Below are 22670 nucleotides of genomic sequence, written 5' to 3'. Positions count from 1 at the left end.
ACAAAGAGCTCTGAGCAAATCCCATGAAGATGAAAATCCAGAAAAACACTGCACTACAAACACCAAGATCTCTCCCTAGAGCTTATTAAACAGGCTTTTATATGACGGAAGGAAAGGCCGCCCTACAAATAAGTAATATCCGTCACTCTCATGGACTGAGCTTTAACATATCCGACATGGTCTAATTTTAGGGCCCGAGCAACTGAGGACCCTATTGAAACTGCTCAGTTTATTGTCCAGTATATTTCTTTTCATTCCATTTGTGTATTATGTCAATTTGATATTGTCATGATAAAGCCAATATTAACATATTTAGTAATTAAAAAATGACAATTCATATGAAAGACTAAGCAATAACCTTGCAAAAATAATAATAAAAAAAATAAAATAATAATAATAATAATAATAATAATAATAATTATAATTACTTATGGGAATAAAATACCTGAAAAGAATATACTTAAATGCAAAATAAATGTAATGTTTTCAGACAACTGCATGCAATTAAATTAAAATGTATTATAGTTTACATTTATATTAAATGAATAGCTGAACTTTAGACTGCTTTTTTGACCCATTAAGTAGGACATTTGTACATCTGTATATGTATTTTCATAATTATCACTTCTGTTATCTTTGAAATATGGTTAAAGTTACTGTACTGACAAGCATTTATGGTAAACTAAAATATAACATTATGCCTATTGAACTTTGGATGTCATGTACCGGTATTTCAATTTATTTGCAATTAAACATTTATAAAGATGAAGTTTCAATTTAGTCATTTTTAAATATAGTATCTTTTACCTTTTAATGTAATATCAAATAACACACAAGCTAAAAAAGTACTTTACATGTGCTTTAGTATGTTAGTCAACACAAAAGAAAAGTACGACAAAAGATTAAAACATGATTAAAAATGTATTTTAAAATTAAACTTTAAACTACAATATGCATTTAAAAGTGCATTTTTAAAAATAAAATAAAACAGTCATGAAAGTGGCCTTGTATTTCATTAATATTATATTATCTGCTAATACAGTTTTTTAAATGTACTTTTAAGATATAAAGTACACATTCAACACAACTAAGTGCACTTCTTTTTCAAGAGTAATGAAACAAAAACAAAGCTTTGTTCGTTTATACAGTTAATATACATTGTTAATAAAGATTTGCACAATACCAATTGTAAAATTTAGTACAATTTTGGCCAACAACTAAATGTTCTTTCTCATGTCTTTGATACAATAGAGTCATTAGTATCTCATGCCAACACACTCATCACATCTTTAATGCGTAAAGGGGGGATGATTAAGACCAAATCTGTTAAGACCAAAACTGCAATAATCAGCATGATACGAAACAAGCCCGACGCCACACACTGCCTCAGCTCTCCTACAGAGGGCAGTGCGCGACTACAAACATGAGGACAAGACCGACAGAATGTGTGTATAGAGAGAGAGATGCTTGCTTACTACATACTGATCTGAAATCACTGTATGTCTACTAAGCAGTAGGCATTACAAACAGTACTATGCTACAATTTTGACAAAACCTTGTCTGTGAGTGACATCTGGTCATTATCTTACATTTTTATTTAATCCAATAAAGAAAGACATATTAAAATGTGTAATTACTTACAGCTCACTGGCCATAGTTTATGGAGGACATTGCATTATGGGATACAGTACAGTTTTATGGAGCATGTACATTTATTCTGCACATTTTGTAGCAGGTCATCCGGGTATTGCATGCATATTTGCATATTTTGCATAGTATACATCCTGCGGAAATCGTAAAAGTAGCATGTAATTATTGGCATATGGAAAAGAAAAAAAGAGAACAAATGAGACAAACAGATGGAATTCCTTAATATTTAGAATCCAACTTGCATCTCTTGTGTTAGGGCTGCATGATTAATAAAAATAAAACCAGAATTGAGATACAGCTGCCTTTTGAAAGGATGCCTTTTGATTAAATAAATATATGTGCTGCGTGTTTCAGAGTGAAGCGCGATACTGTGTTCATTTACCCGTGAGCAGCTCATGATGGTGTTTCCAGTGTACTTTTATTTAGTAATTTTTAGATTTTTATTCAGTAATGATAATAAATATTTTTTTATTAATACATTATTATATATAAATCACAACATTTGACAAATTGTGCAGCCCTATAAACAATTACAGCAAAAAAATGGTTTGTTTTTATCGCAATGTTACCAAGAATAAATCTTTTCCCCAAATAAGCCCTACTTTGTGACATCAGCCCTTAAAACTGCCACCACACAGCATCTGAATGTCACCCTCGACAATAGCCAAATCAAAATGGATGCCAAGCTGCTTTAAAGGAATTGTTCATCTAAAAAGAAAATTATTTGGGGGGAAAAAAAATATTCACAGATAACCACCACAGACCATAAAATCCTCAGTTAAGCTTCATAGGTTTAGGTTTTGTCCTGCACTGTATTTTTTGTGCTGATGGTGCAAATCGTGGGGGTTGTTAAGGACTGATGATATTACTTTTCTAAGCAGTCGGACTTGTGATTTGCCATGTGGATAATATAACAGTCCAACTGATAAAAAAAATCCCCTTTACTTTACAGTAAATGAAGGACCAGAGCTATACTGTAGCTCACTCAAAAATGAAAATTCAGTCATCATTTACTTACTTGTTGTTCTAGGGATGCACGATATATCGGCCTCCATATCGGTATCGGACGATATATGTTCATTTTTCGACATCGTTATCGACTCGATAAGAAAATTAGCCAATATATTAAAGTCAATAAATAATGGATTATTTCCTTCGGCTGAGACACTTCTGATTCGCACTGTTCGACATGATGCTTTTGAATTGCTTGAAATGTGATTGGAATCCACAAAAAAGGAATCCATCCATTTAATAATTGTAAAAAATATAATCATTTACACTGTTATTACTGAATACGTTTTATGTCCAACAACACTGAGGTGCAAACAGTATCTTCCACTATTTATAAGTATAAATATCATCTAACTACTATCTATACAGTCTATTGGAAAGAAAATGCTGCTATTTACATACTGTAAATATAATCGATCGCTATTTTCACTCAGTAAACAGCCGCTGCCATTTATTTATTCTGAGGACCACAAAAGATATTTAGAAGATATTGGGATCAAACAACACTGAATCCCATTGATTTTTATTGTATAGACGGGATGGGGGGTGGGAACTATGTTCTTTTGGGTTAGGAACAACATAAGGGTGGGTAAATAATGATAGAATTTACAATTTTGAGTGAATCTCTTTAATAGACAAACAAAAAAAATCACTGAGACTGGATAGGCTTTCGACTGGACCAGCAATAAGCAACCTAACAACTACCCAGACGACCCTAGCAACCGTCTCGCAACACACTAACAAGCACTCAGAACAGCCAAGCACAGTGGACAAGCACCACTCACATATCCTCAGAAAGATGCCAAAAATCCAGTCCACACCAAGCCGACGGTCAGCCATAGGGCCGTTTTTGAGTTTTTTGTGCTAGTTGACAGTCACCTTTAGTCATTTTGGTGTTCAAGCGCAGCTTTTTGACCGAGACCCAGCCGACGGGAGGCGACAACACAGTCAGCTTTCGTCGCCACTAGTTCTTTGACATCCGCTTGGTGTATCCCGGGTTTTATAGATACGAAAGCACATCCCATCAGCTTCACTTCCAGCCAGAGCAGATCAAATCTAAAACCAAACACTACTGCTGTTCCAGACAACCAGAATCAATCATAACAGGCTGTATGCATCATAAACACGACCAGTCAGCCAACTTACAACACCAGCGGTTCAGTGGGACACGGCCCTAAAACACACATGATGGACGACTTCAGAGAACCATGATTCATCATTCTTTTCACCGCTGCATCAAAACAATTACATGAGGAGATGATTCACTCTATTTTCGTAATGTGTGCTGTAAAAATAGTTTACAGTGTGGCAGTGTGCTTGACACTGCGTGATCAAACAAGGCCTATTTTTGAAGATTAGGCAGATATTATAATAACTGATCATCTTTTTTTTCCTATGAATTTTAAGATTGAATCAATTTAAAATGCAAAATTGCAAAAATACTGTTTTCTTACTAATGACACAATGGAGGCAGAAGTTCAACTTTGACATCAACTTACTCATATTTTCTGTTAATTGGGTAGTTCATTGAAATAGCTCTTGCTGGTTACAAATTAAAGCAAACAAAAATAAAAAAATAATTTGCATAATGATCATTTTTGCTAAAATAAACATCAAAAGAAGCTCACAAACAATTAAATATTCAAAGAGACATGACCTACTAACTAACTAATGTGACCAGACTTCAGAAGATAAGAAAGATCACATGCTTAGAGGAATAATTCACAAGGAAATGTAAATTATGTTATTGTTTATTTATATTGTTTCAAACTTTAATGCGGTTTCTATAAAACACACAAAAAGAAAAGAATATTCACACTCTTCTTTTCCACATATAATGACAGTTCAATGTGACCAACAAACTTTTTGTGAATACTTTTGAGCAGTGATAGTAAAGACATTTGTTATTAGCACTTTGTGATAAGTTACGACATGCAATAACCATAATGAGTCATAAGTAATTATTCATTGAATTTTTCAAAATCATTTTTGAATCTGAATGAGATTTCAGAGGTTTAGTGGAGGAGCAGACTAGTTGGGTGTAAAAAAAAAAAAAAAAAAAAAAAAAAAAAATTTGATTACCTTACCTTCATCTTATGAAAAAAAAAAAAAAGTTGGAGATTCATCCAAAATTCTCCTTTTGTATAAATAACAGCATCAAAGTTCAGAATTACATGAAATAGAGTATCAAAAATGTCATTTTCCATTTCTGGGTTAAAGATTCTGGGCTTAATGTGTGCTTGTGGAAAAAGAGAGAGCCGTTTACTCAGCTCATTTATTTTAATGGTTTAATTACGTCTCCTCAAAAATGTTCACCAGTAGGCCTGTCCTAAACTCTCGTACAAATAATTAGACAGGCAGCACTTAAAGCATTTGCTGTTTTTAGTATTCAGATTTGTTGTCAAGGCCGCCAACATTTTCTAGAGCAGGTGTCAATCATGTCTATACGCCTGGATTTGAGCAGCTTCACTACGTTCTTCCATGAACATAACAAATAAACTGAGACAGTTTGACAGTATATCTCTGACTCTCTGTGGGATTTAAAAGAACAGAAATCCTCTTATCATTCTTGCATCTTCTGACGCAATGCATTTGAAATCATACGCAATTGAGTATCAACTGACAGCACAATACATGCAGTTCATGTTGAAACCAGTCTACAATAGTGTGGATAAAGCAGACTATTTGTTGATGTTGGAAGGTTCACTGTAATAAATGCTTTTTAGGGGTTCAAGCACGTAGCGCTGAAACCCTATTGTAATCGATTGAATTTCCAAGGATCAGCATTCACCCCTAAAAGTGATCGACCAGACCATACCGTTAATCGTAGAGACTTGAAACTTTGAGGGATGACAGTACCCACCGTATCTACAACAACCCCAATCGGCCTGAAGGGAGCGCTACAGCGACAGCAAAAAACTGTTGCTGTAGGCTCAAGTGTCTTATATCGTTGGAATCCTTGGCCCAACAACAAAACACACGTCTTGGATTCGAACGTGACTCTCGTGAAATTTTCGGGTATATTTTGGAATCCTAATCGGAACCAATCCAGTGCATAAAGATTATCTGGAATCTGATTGTCAATAATTATCAAAAAAGTCGAAATTCCAATTGGCACCCGTGACGGGACGCCAAAATGTTCAAAGTAGCCTTAGATGCCTGTGATAAATTCGAAAGAAATTGGCCACTGGGGGCGCCTTTTCGTGTGCATAAATGATTGTAAATCGTGTGATTTTTCGCACATGCCCTCGACATTCATAACACATGGTAGAACTCCTCATTCTGAGCAACTTTGCCTCTAGGACCGCCGCTGTCAATCAAATCGTTTGCTAAATATCGGAGATTATTTCAAAAACGTACTTTCACAAACTAGTCCTTTCGCGGACTTTTTGGCTCAACCTCGATAACTATCAAAAAGTTTTAAAACATATTTCCTTATTAAATTGTCTGTTTTGGCTGTAAATTGTCTTTTCCATCTAGGCAGTTACATCCTAGCTAAATAAAACAATACCTTTTACGCATGTGCTTAAAGGCCTTAAAACACTTAAACCCCGGTAATTGCTGCTTGCAGCTATATTTCTGAGAAGTTTTTTTAACAAGAAAATACCATTTCAGTTTTTCTACTTTAAAACTTCGTTTAATTTAATGTGTTACTGGCAATTTTTTGGTAATTGTTTGTGAGATTTACTAGCAATTTCTGAGTGACAATTGTTTCTACACCATTGTTTTTCAGTGTACAGTGTGTTCATTGGGGGGAATCATTTAAGTCAGGATGCAGTTTCCTACTGACTTCAACAGTTTGCAGGATAGTCCATATTCTACCTTGAGCCCTATAATAGCCGCTTCTCCACCGCCGGGCCGAACGGTTCCAAGAACGGTAAGGAAAGGTTCCATTTATATTTCCACTTGAGCTTGATTAAGCTCGGCATGTTTACAAAGCGTTCGCGGCCCAGAGTTCCCATCACGGTTGGCTAACTGCTGGTAGAATGCGTGTAGTGACATCGGCACTCAGGATTGGTCACTTGTCTGTTGCCTGGCTACCAATTTCTTTTTAGCTGGCAGAGCGCGCTATTTGAGCAAAGTAAACAAGTTAAGAACAATACCTGACCATTCTCCTTAACAGGGTTGTTATTTACATCTCATACAGTCTGTAAGCGCTTGACTCGCCAAGGCAACGACTGACGCATTTGTATTACATTGGAAAGAGCTCTGTCATCAGCCCCACAGTGGAAAACGAAACCGATTAAGCAATGAAATGGTTTGGCTTGACAGTGGAAAAGTGGCTAATGTTAACCATTCAAACATTGTTTAGGTTCTCAGTTTAGTTTCAGTCAGATTAATTTTCAGATAAAAAAAAATCAGCTTTAAAAAATGTCAACTATTCTTGCAGACAGACAGAGAGAAACAAAACTACAGTTCAAAGCTGTAGTGGAAGGCTGGAGAGCACAGCACTTTGTGGCTGGACTTTTAGGATGAATAATTAATTGTGTCTGATTTTATAGGAGAATAGGTGGTTTCTTAACAGGGAGCAGACCTCGAGAAGTGCCGTCTCTAAGGCAGGGTCCAAAATTTGTGAGCCAAAATTAGTTTGAATATTTTGCATTGTTATATAATACATAAATTCACAAAAATACACAAAAGATCAAATTATCGTCTATTTTTCCACATGTAGTTGCAGCACATGACTTTGATTTTGTGAACAAAAGTTTTATTATTTTTTTTCCCCCTAAGAAATAAGGTTTCTTTTCAGAAATGTCTTCATGGTATCAGGACTTTTGTATCATGTGGAGATTTTTACTTCATGCCCTCAAAAAAATATGAAAATTAATATAAGCAAAAAAGAATTTGTACGTCATGTCATTGACCTATTGGCTGAAAAAATTAAAAAACCCAAACAAGATGTGATTAACAGTCTTGATGGTTTGAGTATTGATTTTCTAAAAGTTTTTGTAATTTCACTAGTCTCATACTCTCAGCAGCCAATAATTCACTGCACAAAACCATTTATTTTACTCGTAAAATACGCACAAACAAATCGTTATTTGCCTTTTATTTCCTACTGAACATAGAACTTTACAAAATGGTGAGCAAATTTAATTTCAATTATCTACTTGCAGTGTTACTTGTACATTGTACTCCCACAATGCCCAAGTGAATTATATTGATCGCACTGGTCAATCAATCAATACATTTTTGATCATTTTCACAAAACTGTCATGGCCCCCAGAATATTTTGTTGTATGAATAGACCTTATGTAGCCCTGGCCCTTTTCAGCGCTGCGCTCGTTGTCTTCTGTCTTACGGTTTGTATTTCCACAGTATGATGGATTTATGAATGAACCACTAGTTTTAAAATCTTCCGTCTCCTGGCATTTGTTATGACATCCGCATCAAACACTACAATGCTCATGATAACTTTCATTAACTCTACAATAAGTAAATCCACTTGACCAGATAATTACTTTTCAACAGTGATGCCATAGAAATATACAGAGCTACCGCAATAACAGAAGTTCAAACACAAAATGCTAAAGATGCTTGTTTCTCTGGCACAAAAGGTCTATACCTGAACATGCAATATATTAAAAGAAAGAAAAGAGCTGCTGGTTTTAAATAACAAAACCCATTTTATTTTTATTAACACTTGAAGGAGGGTAAGTTTAATCAAAAAAAGCAACATTTTGAACATAATGCTGAGAAAATTGTGTTTTTATCTCTTGTTTCTGCTTCTTCTCCATATGTATTTTGACCCGGAGATTGTGTACTCATCCAGAAGATGTGTAATAGCGCCCCCTACCGTATAACAGTAAAACATGGATTGATGGAAAATTCAGTCACTAGCTAGTTTCCATCCGACATTTCGAATTTAACTTAAGTGCAAAATTGGAATATCGCTTATAACATTTGCGAATAAAGCACCGTTTTCATCTAGTGAGTCGTAGAGAAAAATAAATCACTTCATGGCGCTAAATATCACTAAGAAAAATGGAAGTTGCTGCAGCAGAAGCCACTGTATATAACAATTTCATATATCATAAATTACTTGCACCTCAGAGCATGCAGACGAAACGCAATAAAGTTATCTTGCTTTTGTTCGGGAACGCAGTCGTGTTAGACAGTTCTGGGAGGGAATTACACCGAACCACTTTGACGACAGACTTTGCTCGGGCATTTCAAAACAACCAGAACAACAAATTCAGATGCTGTGCAACGGGACCGGTCCACTGGCTAGTCCAGTTATGCCATCCCATCGCAAAGTCACGTCTTTTTTTATGCGCATCGAGGAATTTATTCGTAAATGCGTTTCCATCATCGTTTATGCCTAAGTTTTCTTATCGGATAAAAAGTTTATCCAACTCAATTGAGCCCACAAGTTTTTAATGCGCATTTTTAGAATATAGTCGTATAGGCGGGGAAGCGTTGTGTCATAAATGACGGAAAATTCCGTCAATGGCAGGGGAAAGAGTTGGTCAACTTCGGTTCTGAGTTTCGTCGAACACTGCTCAAATGTAGCATTCGTATTGAAGGCGTGTGATGCATCATGGTTAAACACAGATTTTTTTGATAAATTCATAAAACTGCCTCTGAAGCCAACACAGTAACTATGCATGCGTTATATAATTCTAGCCTGGATGCCTGAATATTACTTTGATGAGAGCTAACACTGAAAATAGGTCAACAGATGGTTGTGGTGTGGTCCAGGTATACGGTCGTCATTACTGGTGATGATAGATGTGGAGTTTGCCTCAAATAAGTCAGTCTAACAGAAATTTATAACCAAGAAAACCCCACCAAATTATTTGTACTAGACACAAGATCTTATAGCGGCAGCCAATTAGTCATTGCTCGTTTGCCTTCTTTTTTGTTGATCAGTGAAAAACAGGTCCAATCACTGACCACATAAACAGGAACAACATGATCAGAAGATGGCCAGTGTCCAGTTCCTGCACAGTCAGTAGCTGGAAGAGAAAGGTAGCTGGCATATGTCACCATATTGGATACGCTTCTCAGATCGAGAGCCTTTTCGCAGGAATAATCTCTCTACAGAAACTGAACGCATGACTGTATTTCTCAGCGCCTTCACATCTTCACTAAGCAAGCATTAGACTGCATGATCGTTTCTGTGTGGCCTAGTTTCCGTCTCTGATGTGTCTTGAAAGCTTCAAGCAGATCCAGAGGCAGAGGAACAGAAACACACACACACACACACACACTCACACATGTCCATTTAGTGAAAAGCGCTGTGGAATTGAGGGTTCGCCCCGTAAAAGGAATTTCTGTGTGTTTCTGTGTTTTCAAGTGCATTTCATCTGTGTTTGCATGAAAGTCCCAACTGTAGTCTGTTTGAGAACCTACTAGTATAGATGCGCATTTTTATTTCTCTCGAACACCGTTTGGCAAGTGGTCTGGCACTCTGCTGCCAATGTGAAATCCCTCTTTTTTACGCAGTCACAAAAGGAAAGAATCACCGGCACTAAAAGGGGAAATTAGCTGTCATTCAAATGCACACTCAGTTGGCAACTAAAAATCAAAAACAGTTACAAGTATGCAATAGCAGACTCTAGTCACTATCACGTGTTTAATTTACTAATTAGTGGTGTTTGCTAAGTAAAGCATCAGCAGTGCTCGCAAAATCGCCTGCCCGACGTCCCAGGGCTATTGTGTTTTCAAGTCGGGCTACCAAAATGCATAACCGGCCTGCCCGACGGGCTATCTGAAATAGTGTTCGCTTCAGTCTTGTTATAATCAGATTCAGGCGTCTTCATCTTCAGTCCGCAGCGGCGCCAAGCAGAGCACATGTCAGAAACAGCGGACAGGGTGTGTGTGTGTTGTGTTCTGAGTCTCATTGGTCTGTCAATGTCAGAATATTTGAGATGACCAATCAAATCAAAGTAGGCGGGCTTTATAAACAGAATCTGCTGAGCGCGAATTTGATCAGAGCGACTCGCTTCAGTTTACGGTCAAGTGCGAGATAAGAAGTAAGTAGCTAAACTAAACATTTTATATTTGACAGCTTTTTTAGGTCATAAATGTGAAACTAATGACAAAAATAATCAGACAAACGAATATACTTTTGTCGAATTTCGCCATTTTGAACTGAAAATAGGCCTATGTAACGTGACTAATAATTAGTTTACTGTCATTGTGAGGGGACATTAACAGAGCATTAACAAAGCCGTTTTCATGTTAGGCACAAGATTAATAATGAATGTGTACATGTTGAGAATTAATATACAATTTGTAGCCTTCAGTAAATTAAAAAAGTTCAGCTTTAGGAGGGGAAGAGACAGGGCAAGATGAGGAGACTGAGAGAAGAAGAAAGAGTGATGGATAAGAAGTGAGAGCAGGTATTGACACAATCTACTGCCCACTGACATGGTTTTAAAGCTATTTCTTATCCTTTTTTGGCCTTCAAACGTCTTGAAATGGATATCAGAGAAATAAACAATTTGAACCCCCTAATAACCTTAAATGTAGGACCTCTTTGATTATAAAGCCCTGTCTACGGCCCTGTATTAGGAATAAGATCAATAATGAATGTGTACATACTGTGAATGAATTTAATAAACTTAGTTAGGCTACCTAGCTGTCTTAGTAGCTTTCAGTAAATGAACGCATCTGAGAAAATGATTCATAAATCAATCTATCAGTTGATCCTACAGTATATGTTTACTTCACTGACAGACAAAAATGAAAAGCCTATATCAGTCAAAGCTCAGCTTTAGGAGGGGAAGAGACAGAGCAAGAGAATAACAAAGAGAAAAAGAGTGTGATGGAGATGAGGAGATAAAAATAATCAGCTGCCCACTTATATGGTTTTAAAGCTATTGTTATCCAATTTTTTTGGCCTTCAAAACATCTTAAAATGCACATATGTAGATCAGAGAAATAAAAAATTTCTCGGGGGTGCCCCGTGTTTTGTATTTTGAAGTTTTTGATTCATTGTTTTGACTCCTAACCAATTTTCTACATTAAAAATTGTCTTTTTATCTGGGCTAGTAAAATTCATTTTGGGGCTACCAAAATCTGAAAAGTGCCTGCCCGAAGGGCTACCAGTGATTTTGAAATTTTGCGAGCCCTGATCAGATGTGCGCTACGATTGTGCTCTTAGCAATGGATGATTACTTGAAAAGTTACAATTGCTCACCATTTCTCTGTCACATATTGGAATGCGATATTCTGACATTAATCAACATGAAGCTCACCATGCGAACGTAAACATTGAGTATTTTTGATCAACATTAAAGTTGCGATGTCTTTTCTTCTCTATTGTGATGTATATCTGAGTGAAACGGCTTTTGGAACAAATGTAGGGCAGGGCTTGATTTTGTCTGTGGGGAATTGATTGGATGGTTGTAGTTTGCTATTGGTGGATCTCATGCGATTGACAGGTTATTGCCCCGCCCTCATCATCTGAGAAGAGAAGAGCTGCAAGAGGGAAGGGAAGTTATTGTGATTCAAGATTATGAGACATGAATTTAAAAAAATAAGTACACATGAATACTGCAATATTCCATTAAAAATAAGAATTCATGGTGACAAAGAAAAAAAGAGTTCAAAAGATAAATTCTAAGAAGATTGAGAACATTTTCCTAAGCGCAATTCCTGCGTTAAACAGTAGATGTTGATGCCCCATCCACATTCAAATTTGCAGCGGATACTGCAAAAAGATGTTGATATAAACTAATAGCACAACAAACATGATGCATTGATGCAGCATATAAACCAACAGCACAGTGAGAAGATCCAGTCACCTCTGTCTACACGTAAAAAGATATTAATAGGCCAACCCACACTGGTTTACAGCCCGACGCGCGACTTCGAGTGCGAGAGTCACAGAGATCACAAGGTGTTGTTACAGAGACAGGTATTTTATTTATTTTACTCTCTCTCTAAATGTGTACATGGATTTATTTATTTTTATTTGTTGATTATTGTGGCACATTTTTGTAAATGAATTCAAGAGTAACTCTTGCAAGTGTAATAATACAAATTATAATAAATAATATTAATATTAATAATAGTGTTGTCACGTACTGGAATTTCTAACTTTGAAATGATATTGAAAAAAGAAAAATATTGATATTTTGATACCATTATTGATACCACGGGGAAAACTGCCATATACAGTATACTGCGATGCCGATCTTTTTTTTATTTTTTTTTTACCATCTCATTTTTTTTTATAATTTGGGTAATGAAGTTGAAACAGTTTACACACAGCACAGGGAGGCTTTATCTGAAACTTTGAACTAAATTTACAAAAAAAGACAAGTTAACAATCAGTAATAAAATAAGAAAAAAATAAACAAATAAACAAATTGCAAACGATAGCACAAATAAATACAATGGAATAAAAGAGACAAATGAAATAAGCACAGCTTTAAGTTTGTCAGGTGGGTCTGACAGTTGTGTCAAAAATGACACCAAGGGTTTTACACTTTAAGGGTTTTTTTTTTTTTTTTTTTTTTCTGGAAGCAACCCCAGATGATCATTAACGTCCTTCACACATCCCTTTTTACTAAATAGAATAAACTCTTAACTTCATTCAGCTGAAGAAAACTGTTTGCCAACCTATACTTCACCTCAGCCAGACATTCATAAAGAGACTGGAGAGAAAATTGCTCTCCATGTTTCACTGGAGGATACATTTGAGAATCATTAGCATACAAATGAATAATGAATGCCATGTTTATCAAAAATCGTTCCTAATGGAAACATATTAAGGGAGAATAAGACTGGTCCCAAAATTGAGCCCTGAGGAACCCCACACATTAGGGGCATCAGAAGAAAAATGGCTCCCTATACTAACTGAGAAAATGCAAATTGTTTCAAAGTAGCTTTACAGAAAATCATGATGTCAATGTTTATAACATCTCAATATCTTCATGCCCTAAAGTCACATTTAGCAGATAAGAGCTGAGCGATGATATAGTTTACATTTTGCAATGATGTAAGCGATAAAACAATTGAGATATACTTATAGCTGGGTGATAATATAGTTAAAATAGATTATAGTTGAGATTTGCTATATAGTATATATCGCTTTACGGGAGTGTACTGTATGTATGCAAATAAAGTTGGATATACGGTTATAAAGTTTTATATATATCCCTATTTATATACAGAGCTGTGAGATAGATTTGCTATATAGTATTGTTTTTATGAGAGTATACAGTATGTACTCAGGTAAGTAGGATGTACAGTATATACAGTATACGGTTGACGTTAACTCACTGTCAGTTGAGAAAGAGGTATCCTTTTGACAAGCATTCTTCCTGATCCAGCCAAGCAACTGCCATTGAGATGAATGTGAGTGTGTATAGGTAGTATAACTCCAGGTGTTTTAAACCCAACTGCACAGCACTCCATGAGTAACCCGAGGCATCATGATTCAAAGATCCAATGGTGATGATTGTTCATTGCTCAACCCTTGCAGAGCTTAAAAAAAAATAGATATTTGACCACTAGGCTACAAATCCACCACATGGTTTATGATCCCATACTAGCATATAATTCTGCTCTAGAACAAAGCTGGATGTCCTAAATACTTTTCCACAGTATCAGCAACACACAGCTCTGGATATCTGGCATCCAATGTTCTCATGTTCAGGCAAATGGCACAGCGGTTCATCTCACAAACCCAACAGTGCTGTCTGGGAGACACGCACAACTCGCCTCGCGGAGGGAGAAGAGCGCTTTGAAGTGCCGACACACAGTTCCCAGTGATTAAACTGGATTTGACAGAAATTCAAATTAAATATCCAGCCAGTTTCAGAAAAGAAAGGACGTCTTAAAGCCGTATCAGAGAGTAAGGAACAGCACAATAAATGGAGAACAGAATATGATAGCAAGTGGGAAAAAAATATGCAGTTAAATGTTACCGTTTTGGCTGTAAAAGAAACTTACCTCTACAAATATGAAGCATGGTATGATGGAGTAACTACGGTGTGTATTATCTGAAGCCATTTTGCATCAATTCAGTTTAAGTTCCACAATTGGCAATCTAAAAGAGAAAGGAAGTAAAAAAAAATGTTATTAATAGAGCATTTAAGAAAAATCATGAATTTACTACCATTCTGTGAAATGCACAAACAAAAAACAGGAGAAAGAATCTTTAAAATACAAAAATTTTATACTACTGTTCAAAAGTTTGGTATGAAACCAAAACTTTATACATGTATATATTTATTAAGCAAATAACACATTAAATTGATCAAAGAGACAGCAAAGACATTTATAATGTTACAAAAGTGTTCAACTAATCATTTTGTTTTGAACTTCTATTCATTAAAGAATCCTGAAATAATCTCAGTTTACACAAAAATTTGCATCAAATCATCATATTAGAATGATTTCTGAAGGATCATGTGACACTGAAGACTGGAGTAATGGTGCTGAAAATTCAGCTTTGATCACGGGAATAAATTACAATATATTAAGTAAATAATATATTCAAATAGAAAACAATTATTTAAAATTGTAAGGAAATTCCTGAGAAAACCCGTGTCTTAGAAATGCTAATTCTCCTCTGGGTTTATGGCTACAAAACTTCACAGCATTGACTAGTTAAATTGTGGTATTCTGACCAAAACTGTGCGACTGAGAGGTTGTAAACTGCTAATATTCCACTGCAATTGAGTTCAGCTAAATCATAAATGTCTTAAAATGAATTGTGGAATACACAAACAGTATATGCCACAACCAAAACAAATAGGAGTTCACAACAAACACCCCGAGGACCTGAAAAAAGCAGCCAGAAAAAGTCTGAGGATTTCAGGCTCTTGAAGGGCATCCAGTCAGTGGAAAGGAAACAGGACGACAGATAAAAGACTTTAACTGTGCAACATTCTCATTAGAGCAACACAAGGTTTTGTGATTTTTGTGAAAACACACTTTTTCTGATTTTCTTTTCATACATATAGCCTACACACACACACACAAAACAAAGACGACAACAACAAAAAAAACACAAAGAAACATTTTTACACAGGAAATGTATTATGCAAATGTGCTGTCTCCTAGGGCAGCAATCAAAGCAGAAATGTGTATTATTTTATGTCAAAATGTTTTCTCCTATCCCAGCTTAATATGCAGTAAGACATATTAAGTTTATTCTCAGAAAAGTCTAAACACTGGCATTCCGGCACTATCTGAAGGTTGCTCTGGTTGAACGTTTGAACCAGCCTGATGCAACAACACTGGCTGAACACATGGCGTAGGTTTGGGGTGGAAATATTTGGACCCGTTTACACCCGGTCCCCTCATGCATTTCCTCTGATGGGATATCTATCCGGTCGTGAAAAGACCAGGTGTGAATGCCCTCCGAAACGCTCAAACCACTTCAGGAGGTGGTCTGAAACACATTCCAGACGAAACTGGACAAGTGGAAATGCATCTGGTTGTTGAAACCACATATGTGAATTTTACTCCTCCCAAAATGTTAAAAAATAAACGTGTGAGAGAGAGCAAGTTGTAGGGTTTATGAGGTCATAGCCAGATATGAAAGCGCTACTGAAACACGCTATCACTGCAGATGAGGAGATGAGCATCTCTTCAGCAAGCCAAAGCACAAACTGCCGCGAATAAAAACTGGAAGTAAGATGCGAACGCTCAACATACAATTATCTTCATTAAAAGTAATTAAACTAAATGATCTTACCAGTGCTGATGCCACTCTATCTCATTTTACGGTCTTTGATCTTGAAATTAGCTGATGATAGATAAAATGAAGCTCATTTCTGTTGCTTTGGTTGACGTGAACTCAGTTAAATTTGCATACAGCATTGGAACTTAAGATCGGATTTATATCCGTTTTGCAAATGGATCCATTTTAACAAATCAGATCAGTAAAAAAAGCATTAAGTGACGGATGTAAATGGGCCCTTTGACTAACCGATGGAAGACTAGGAGACAAAGACTCTGGTGACGCTAGAGGCAAAGAAATCAACAGTCTCCACCAACCTGAGGTAAACTTCCATCCTTTTTGAAAGGACAGGAGGTAGTTGGTGGGTCAAGCAAGAGACAATGACCAGCGAGTTTCGGAACGGATCCAAACTCTTTCCATAGCAAATTTAAAGCCACATATCAGAACTGCCAATTGTTTTCCATGGAGACTCTGTAATTGAGTGCCTATCTGTGCTTTCTAGAGCAAATACACATCACACACATTCACAGTGAACTATTGCATCATAATTCAGTGTATTACAAATGTTTGTGCTGCTCCTGTACTTTCGTGAGCTTCATGTGAAGTTGTTCAGTCTGCCACCTCTCTTCTGAATAAACAATGGCCTAAAATGGTATTTAGACACCACCGTTGACACTCCATTTCCAAAAAACTGCCCCCGAAACAGCCCGAGATATACGTCACAATAGGGAAGAAAAGACTATCGCAACTTCCCTTTCATGACAACTTTAAGCCACATTTCAAAATGTCTGAATTTCATTGCTTTAGATATCAAAACATCAAAACAAGCGCCTGTTATTTTAGGTGGAAAATAACAATCCTGATCAAACACACCTGAGCAAGCTAATATATATATATATATATATATATATATATATATATATATATATATATATATATATATATATATATATATATATATATATATATATATATATATATATATATATATATATATATATATACTAGAAAATCACAGGTAGGTGAATTTGATCAGGGTTTGAGCAGTGGTCCAGGACCAGATCTGAGGAACCCTGGTGTGGGATTTACTAAATTTTCACTCATTAGCCACTACTTAATTTGATAAATATTTACAAAGAAAGGACAAATAATAACATATTGGATTAAATCTGAAATTTTCTTACAGCATACCTATGGACACCCCTGTTTACCCATCTATCCACACATGAAAGGTTTTTCCAAGTCCTGAATTTTCTTCACCCCATAATGGTCACTCAAAGAAACAACCAACCAACATTCCTGGAAATAAATATGCTCTTGTCATGGAGCAGTTACATATTTCTCCATCTGCTGTTCTTGGAAAAACCGATGCCCTGGTCACACTTTAGCCTGTGCTGAATTGCTGCATCAATGCAATACTAAACATCCTTTCATTCGGGCCCAGACAATGATTCATGATACTAATACTTCCATCAAACTGACTGTGCTGTAGGTCCAACACTTCCGTCAACGTGAGGGTCTTGCCAACACTTGCCACTTGGTCTTGTTTGCCTCAAATCTAGCAGATTTGGAATAGTGCATTTCCCTTCCTTACTGCTAGCGTCGCTTATTCACCTTGACATTGTCAAATGTTTGACATCTCAGTGGACATTGTCAAATTGTTCACAGCTTTCAAGACACCTGGGAACAAGAGTGTACCAAATATATTTTGGTAATACAAACAATCGCTTCTTCTGAAACAACCCACATATCCACATAAATAAACTAATGAACCTCATCTACTAACACAATATTTTGTTACATAGTTATACATTCAAAAGAACTTTTAAATGAACAATGTTCTCCCTTATGATTTCTGTGGCGAAATAACACAGTATTGTTTTACTTTGAGCAATTCCAATGTTACAGTTACAGTGTACCTGCAGTGATAGCGTTACATGTACTCAAAAGAAAATACTAATTACTAGGGATGCACAATATATCGGCCTCCATATCGGTATCGACCGGTATAAGTTCATTTTTAATGTTATCGTTATCGGCCCAATAAGAAAGTTTGGCCAATATATTAAAGCTGATAAATAATGGATTATTTTCCTTCAGCTGAGACACTGCAGATGCACACTGTTCACCATGATGGATTTGATTTGCTTGAAATATGATTGGAATCACTTCAAAAAGGAAAATACAGTTAAGTGCAACATGTTCTGTCAAATAGGCTGCATAAAATTATAATGAGAACATTAGAATTGTGTGCTTGGGACATGGCTTTTAATGGTGAGAGTTTTGTTTTTGTAATCAGGCTCTCAAAAATTTTATCGGCCAATATATCGGTTGTCGGCTTTCAAATATAAAGAATTATCGGTTATCTGTATCAGCCAAAATTTTCATATCAGTGCATCCCTACTAATTACCAATATACTGAAGCTTTTCTGCATATAATCCTGCACAACAGCAGGTAGGCTATAAAAAATAAAAATGGACTATTGGTAAACAAAAAAAAAGGACATTAATATGTTGGAAACAAATAGCCTCACTTTTACGAACATAACAGTACTAAAAGTGGAACTTGATTATTGAAAACCCAAAACAATCTCAAGTCAATTTGTAAATATTTTACAAATTAGTGAATTTGTTGCAGATTTTCTTGCAGAGATTTTACCTAAAACTCAAAAAAAAATGTGAACAAAGTCAGACCGTATGATTCGCATTTCAGAGCGTATTCTTCATTCTACAGCAAGACTCACTGACAGCAAGAAAGTCCTACAAATCATACATTCAAACAATATGTCGCCCGAGCAAGTAAGTACTGTAGGATTTTTGACTGGTGCTACATGAATACATTTCACAATACCTGGATTCTGAGAGCTTGTCAAAGAGGCCTTCTGAAATGTAAGGTAGGAGCAGAACAGCATCCCAAGGATTTCTATGAATCAGGACAGCAACTGCTCTGGAAGTCCTATCAAAACACTGTTGACTAGACTTGAAAGAAGATCTATGATGGCCACTTAAAATCCAAAACACACCTTCAGGAGAAGCTAAGCCCTAATAGTCCATCTTCACAAAGTGCAAGCACATTGTCAGAAGCAAGGCTTGAAGTCTTACATTGCCAACTAGTTAGATGTTGTCTCTTGATATATCTCTGATTGATGGAAAACAGCTGCATTCATCAAACTGTTCCTTAAAGGGATAGTTCACCCAAAAATGAAAATTAGCCCATGATTTACTCACCCTGAAGCCACCCAAGGTGTACATTCTTCTTTCAGACGAAAACAATCGGAGTTATATTAAAAAATGTCCTGGCTCTTCCAAGCTTTATAATGGGAGTGAATGGGTGTATGTCTTTGGAAGTCCATCAAAGCACATCTATCCAAAGCCGATAACCGATAAATTGGCTGATAAATCTAAATCCAAATTTTATATAATTTTTGAAAGCCTGAATACAAAAACAAAACTCACCATTAAAATCCATGTCCTAAGCGGAGCAGACCAGGATGAGGTTGCTTTTAAACAGAGAAACGACAAAAGTAAGTGTTTTATCTAATTTTATAACATATTGATAGAGAAATTTAAATGCTCTGCGTGCTTAAACGAGCCGAAACCTTTCTCAAAGGAGACATCTTTCACTCAATACGGAGCTGACGACGAGGAGATTTGCTTGTAACATTAACAGGAACAACACCGAAAGTAAGGGTTTTTTAACCTAATTTACAACATGTATTTCATGGCATTATATTATTTTATAACGATATTTATGTGATGTGCATGCCTAAACCTTTCTCACAGACTAACGTTATGCCCTGCATCTTCTTTGACTCGTGACGCAGTGCAGACACACACGGAGTTTGCTTTTAACGGTGAAAACACAGAGTAAGTGTTTTAACTCATTTACAATACGTATTTTATAATGTTATTTTGTTTTATGACAATATTTGTGATGTGCAAATATAATGTATTTATCCTCAAACTATCTTTTACTTTCGTTTGCCAGCACACCTATCTTAACTGAAACCTGATTTTTTTTTTTCTTAGAATGTGTAAGTTAATTCTTTAAGATTAATATTAAATGTTTATGAAAATGTATTTATCAGATTCAATTTTGGTTGATGTTTGGATTCTTTAATGTTTAAATGTATTGATTTTGCTATTTGTGTTTGCTAGGACCATTTCTATGCTGCACCAAATGGCTAAGGCTAACCAGGCTTGGTCTTTAAAGGCTGTAAGTTACAGACTAGAACCTGGTGAGGGTCAGATTTTACAGATAACATATGAGATAACGTGCATAAACATAAAAAAATAATCATAGCTTTGTTGCTATTTGGTATAACTAGATTTTTTTGTGTTTCATAACACTCATTTTGAATTTATCCAGTCAAATTACTTTACAAAAGTATTTTTTTTTCCCCTTTTCCTTTTACTTAAATAAAATTAGTTTTCAAACCAATTGTTTTCATGATTTGACAGGTAGATGTTTTCTTGCTTTTTAATTTTAGACTCAACTGATTGGGAAATCTCTGCCCATCACCTGCCTCCAACATCACAAAGCCACAAGAAGGGAACGAAGATTCTTCCGTCAGCTGACTATTTAGTGAGATTTCTTAAGGTGCGTGTCTAAATTTATTCCTAAAGGGTTAGTTCACCTACAAATGGAAATTATGTCATTACTTACCCTCATCTCGTTCCAAACATGTAAGACTTTCTTTCATCTTCACAACACAAATGAGGATATGTTTAATGAAGTCTGAGAGCTTCCTGTCCCTCCGTTGACAGTCCACGCAAATACCACGTTCAAGCCCCAGAAAGGTGTAAAGGTACATCATTAAAGTACTCCATGCGACTCCAGTGGTTTAACATACATTTTATTAAACTACGCAAGTGCTGTGTTTGCAGCAACAAAACATTTATGACGTAATTTATAAAATATTAATTTCCAACATGCGTTGTTAAGTGAGCGTGCATCGAAGATTAATAATTTGTAAATAAAGTTGAGTTTTTTTGTTGTTGTTTTTTCGTGCAAACAAAGTAGGCTACTCTTGTTGCTTCATAAAAAAAATTTTGTCAGGACAGAAATCTCTTAGATTTTATCAAAAATATCTTAAGTGTTTCGAAGATGAGCAAAACTCTTACTGGTTTGGAACAACATAAGGGTGAATAATTAATGACGGAATTTACATTTTTGGATGAATTAAGTCTTTAATTTACTTGGAAATCAGTAAATTCAAGTCTTAATCTAACCAAAATAGTTTATTGTTTTAGTCACGAAAGTCTAAGATGATTGAACTTTTTCCACCATAAACTTGCTGTATTTATAAAACACAAATAGTATTAATTGTAAATGGTCTGGTTTTGTGTTGTCTAGGGAACCAGCACTCCAGGATTTTGAGAAAGTTGGATCTGCACAGCCTTTCCTGCTCTGTGAAACACCTATGCACTGAACTTTACTGTTAGGAACTGGACACAACTGATCCACTCATATCCTGCAACTGTTTTTCATCTGTTGAATGTTGTTGCTGTACTGTTGCAAAGTCGAAGGTATTGACTCAACTTCACTGACACAGGACTTACATTCACTGACATGTACAGGACTTGAAGTATTAGATAGACCATTTGATGAGCAGCTTTCACATAATTCTGATGACAGAAATGGCTATATTTTGCCTTCATTTATTTTAAAAGTTAACCTATGATGTATGATGTAAAGGGACTTGTTCGTTAATAAAAACTAGTTTGTTAAAACAACTGTTTGCATTTTGCCTTTATTTTTAACTTTACAATGAACAGAATTCTACTATGATCCCAGACTAAGGTTACATTTGAACTTTCTGGATTGTTTTGATGTGCATTCAATGTTATCAATAGGTTAAATGCTTTGCTTTTATTTCTGAAAAGATTCCTTTAGTCAAAAAGCAAATCTCATAAATACAAACTCATTTTGAGTCAAATTTAACACTCCTGAAATGTATAAATTGATTCCCAATAGTATTACAAATCAATAGAGATCAATTCTACAAGAGTTGCATTTTATGTTAAACTTTACATCCTATGTAGTGTTAATATGGCAACAACTCGGTAGTGTTGAAAGAAAAACACACATTTGGTGTTCATTTTTGACACTACGCACTGGTGTTGGGTAAATTCAACACTAACCAGTGTTGACTAGTGTTAAAAGTTAACTATTTAGAGAGTTGCTGCAACTCTATCATAGTGTTAAATATTTAACACTTTGAAAAGTGTAGTTTTAACTCGATCTAGTGTGGACCAATGTAGACACTTTTAAAGTGTTGAATTTAACTCTATAGGTGTTGAATTAGCACTGCTGATTTTGCTGTGTGAAAACATAGAATTTGTTTAAAAAAAAAAAAAA

At 35.7% G+C, this 22670-nt stretch overlaps 1 protein-coding gene and 1 long non-coding RNA gene across 2 annotated transcripts in view; one reads left to right on the top strand and one right to left on the bottom strand.

The window, feature by feature from the left end:
* The window catches only part of plppr1 (phospholipid phosphatase related 1), a 77066-nt gene that overhangs the window by 28992 nt on the left and 25404 nt on the right, over positions 1–22670 (bottom strand). The window contains exon 2 of the mRNA XM_084103762.1: positions 14572–14668. Within this exon, the coding sequence (XP_083959888.1) occupies positions 14572–14631 (60 nt within the window). The 5' untranslated portion in view covers positions 14632–14668. The remainder of the gene's footprint in view (positions 1–14571; positions 14669–22670) is intronic.
* On the top strand, positions 20491–22034 carry LOC311075996. The gene is made up of 3 exons (XR_014604604.1): positions 20491–20547; positions 20800–20909; positions 21666–22034. It is a non-coding gene; the product is annotated as an uncharacterized lncRNA (long non-coding RNA).

The sequence above is a fragment of the Abramis brama genome (assembly GCF_963993115.1).
Source record: "Abramis brama genome assembly, chromosome: 25".
NCBI classification, from domain to species: Eukaryota; Metazoa; Chordata; class Actinopteri; order Cypriniformes; family Leuciscidae; genus Abramis; species Abramis brama.
This window is presented reverse-complemented; position numbering and strand designations above follow the sequence as displayed.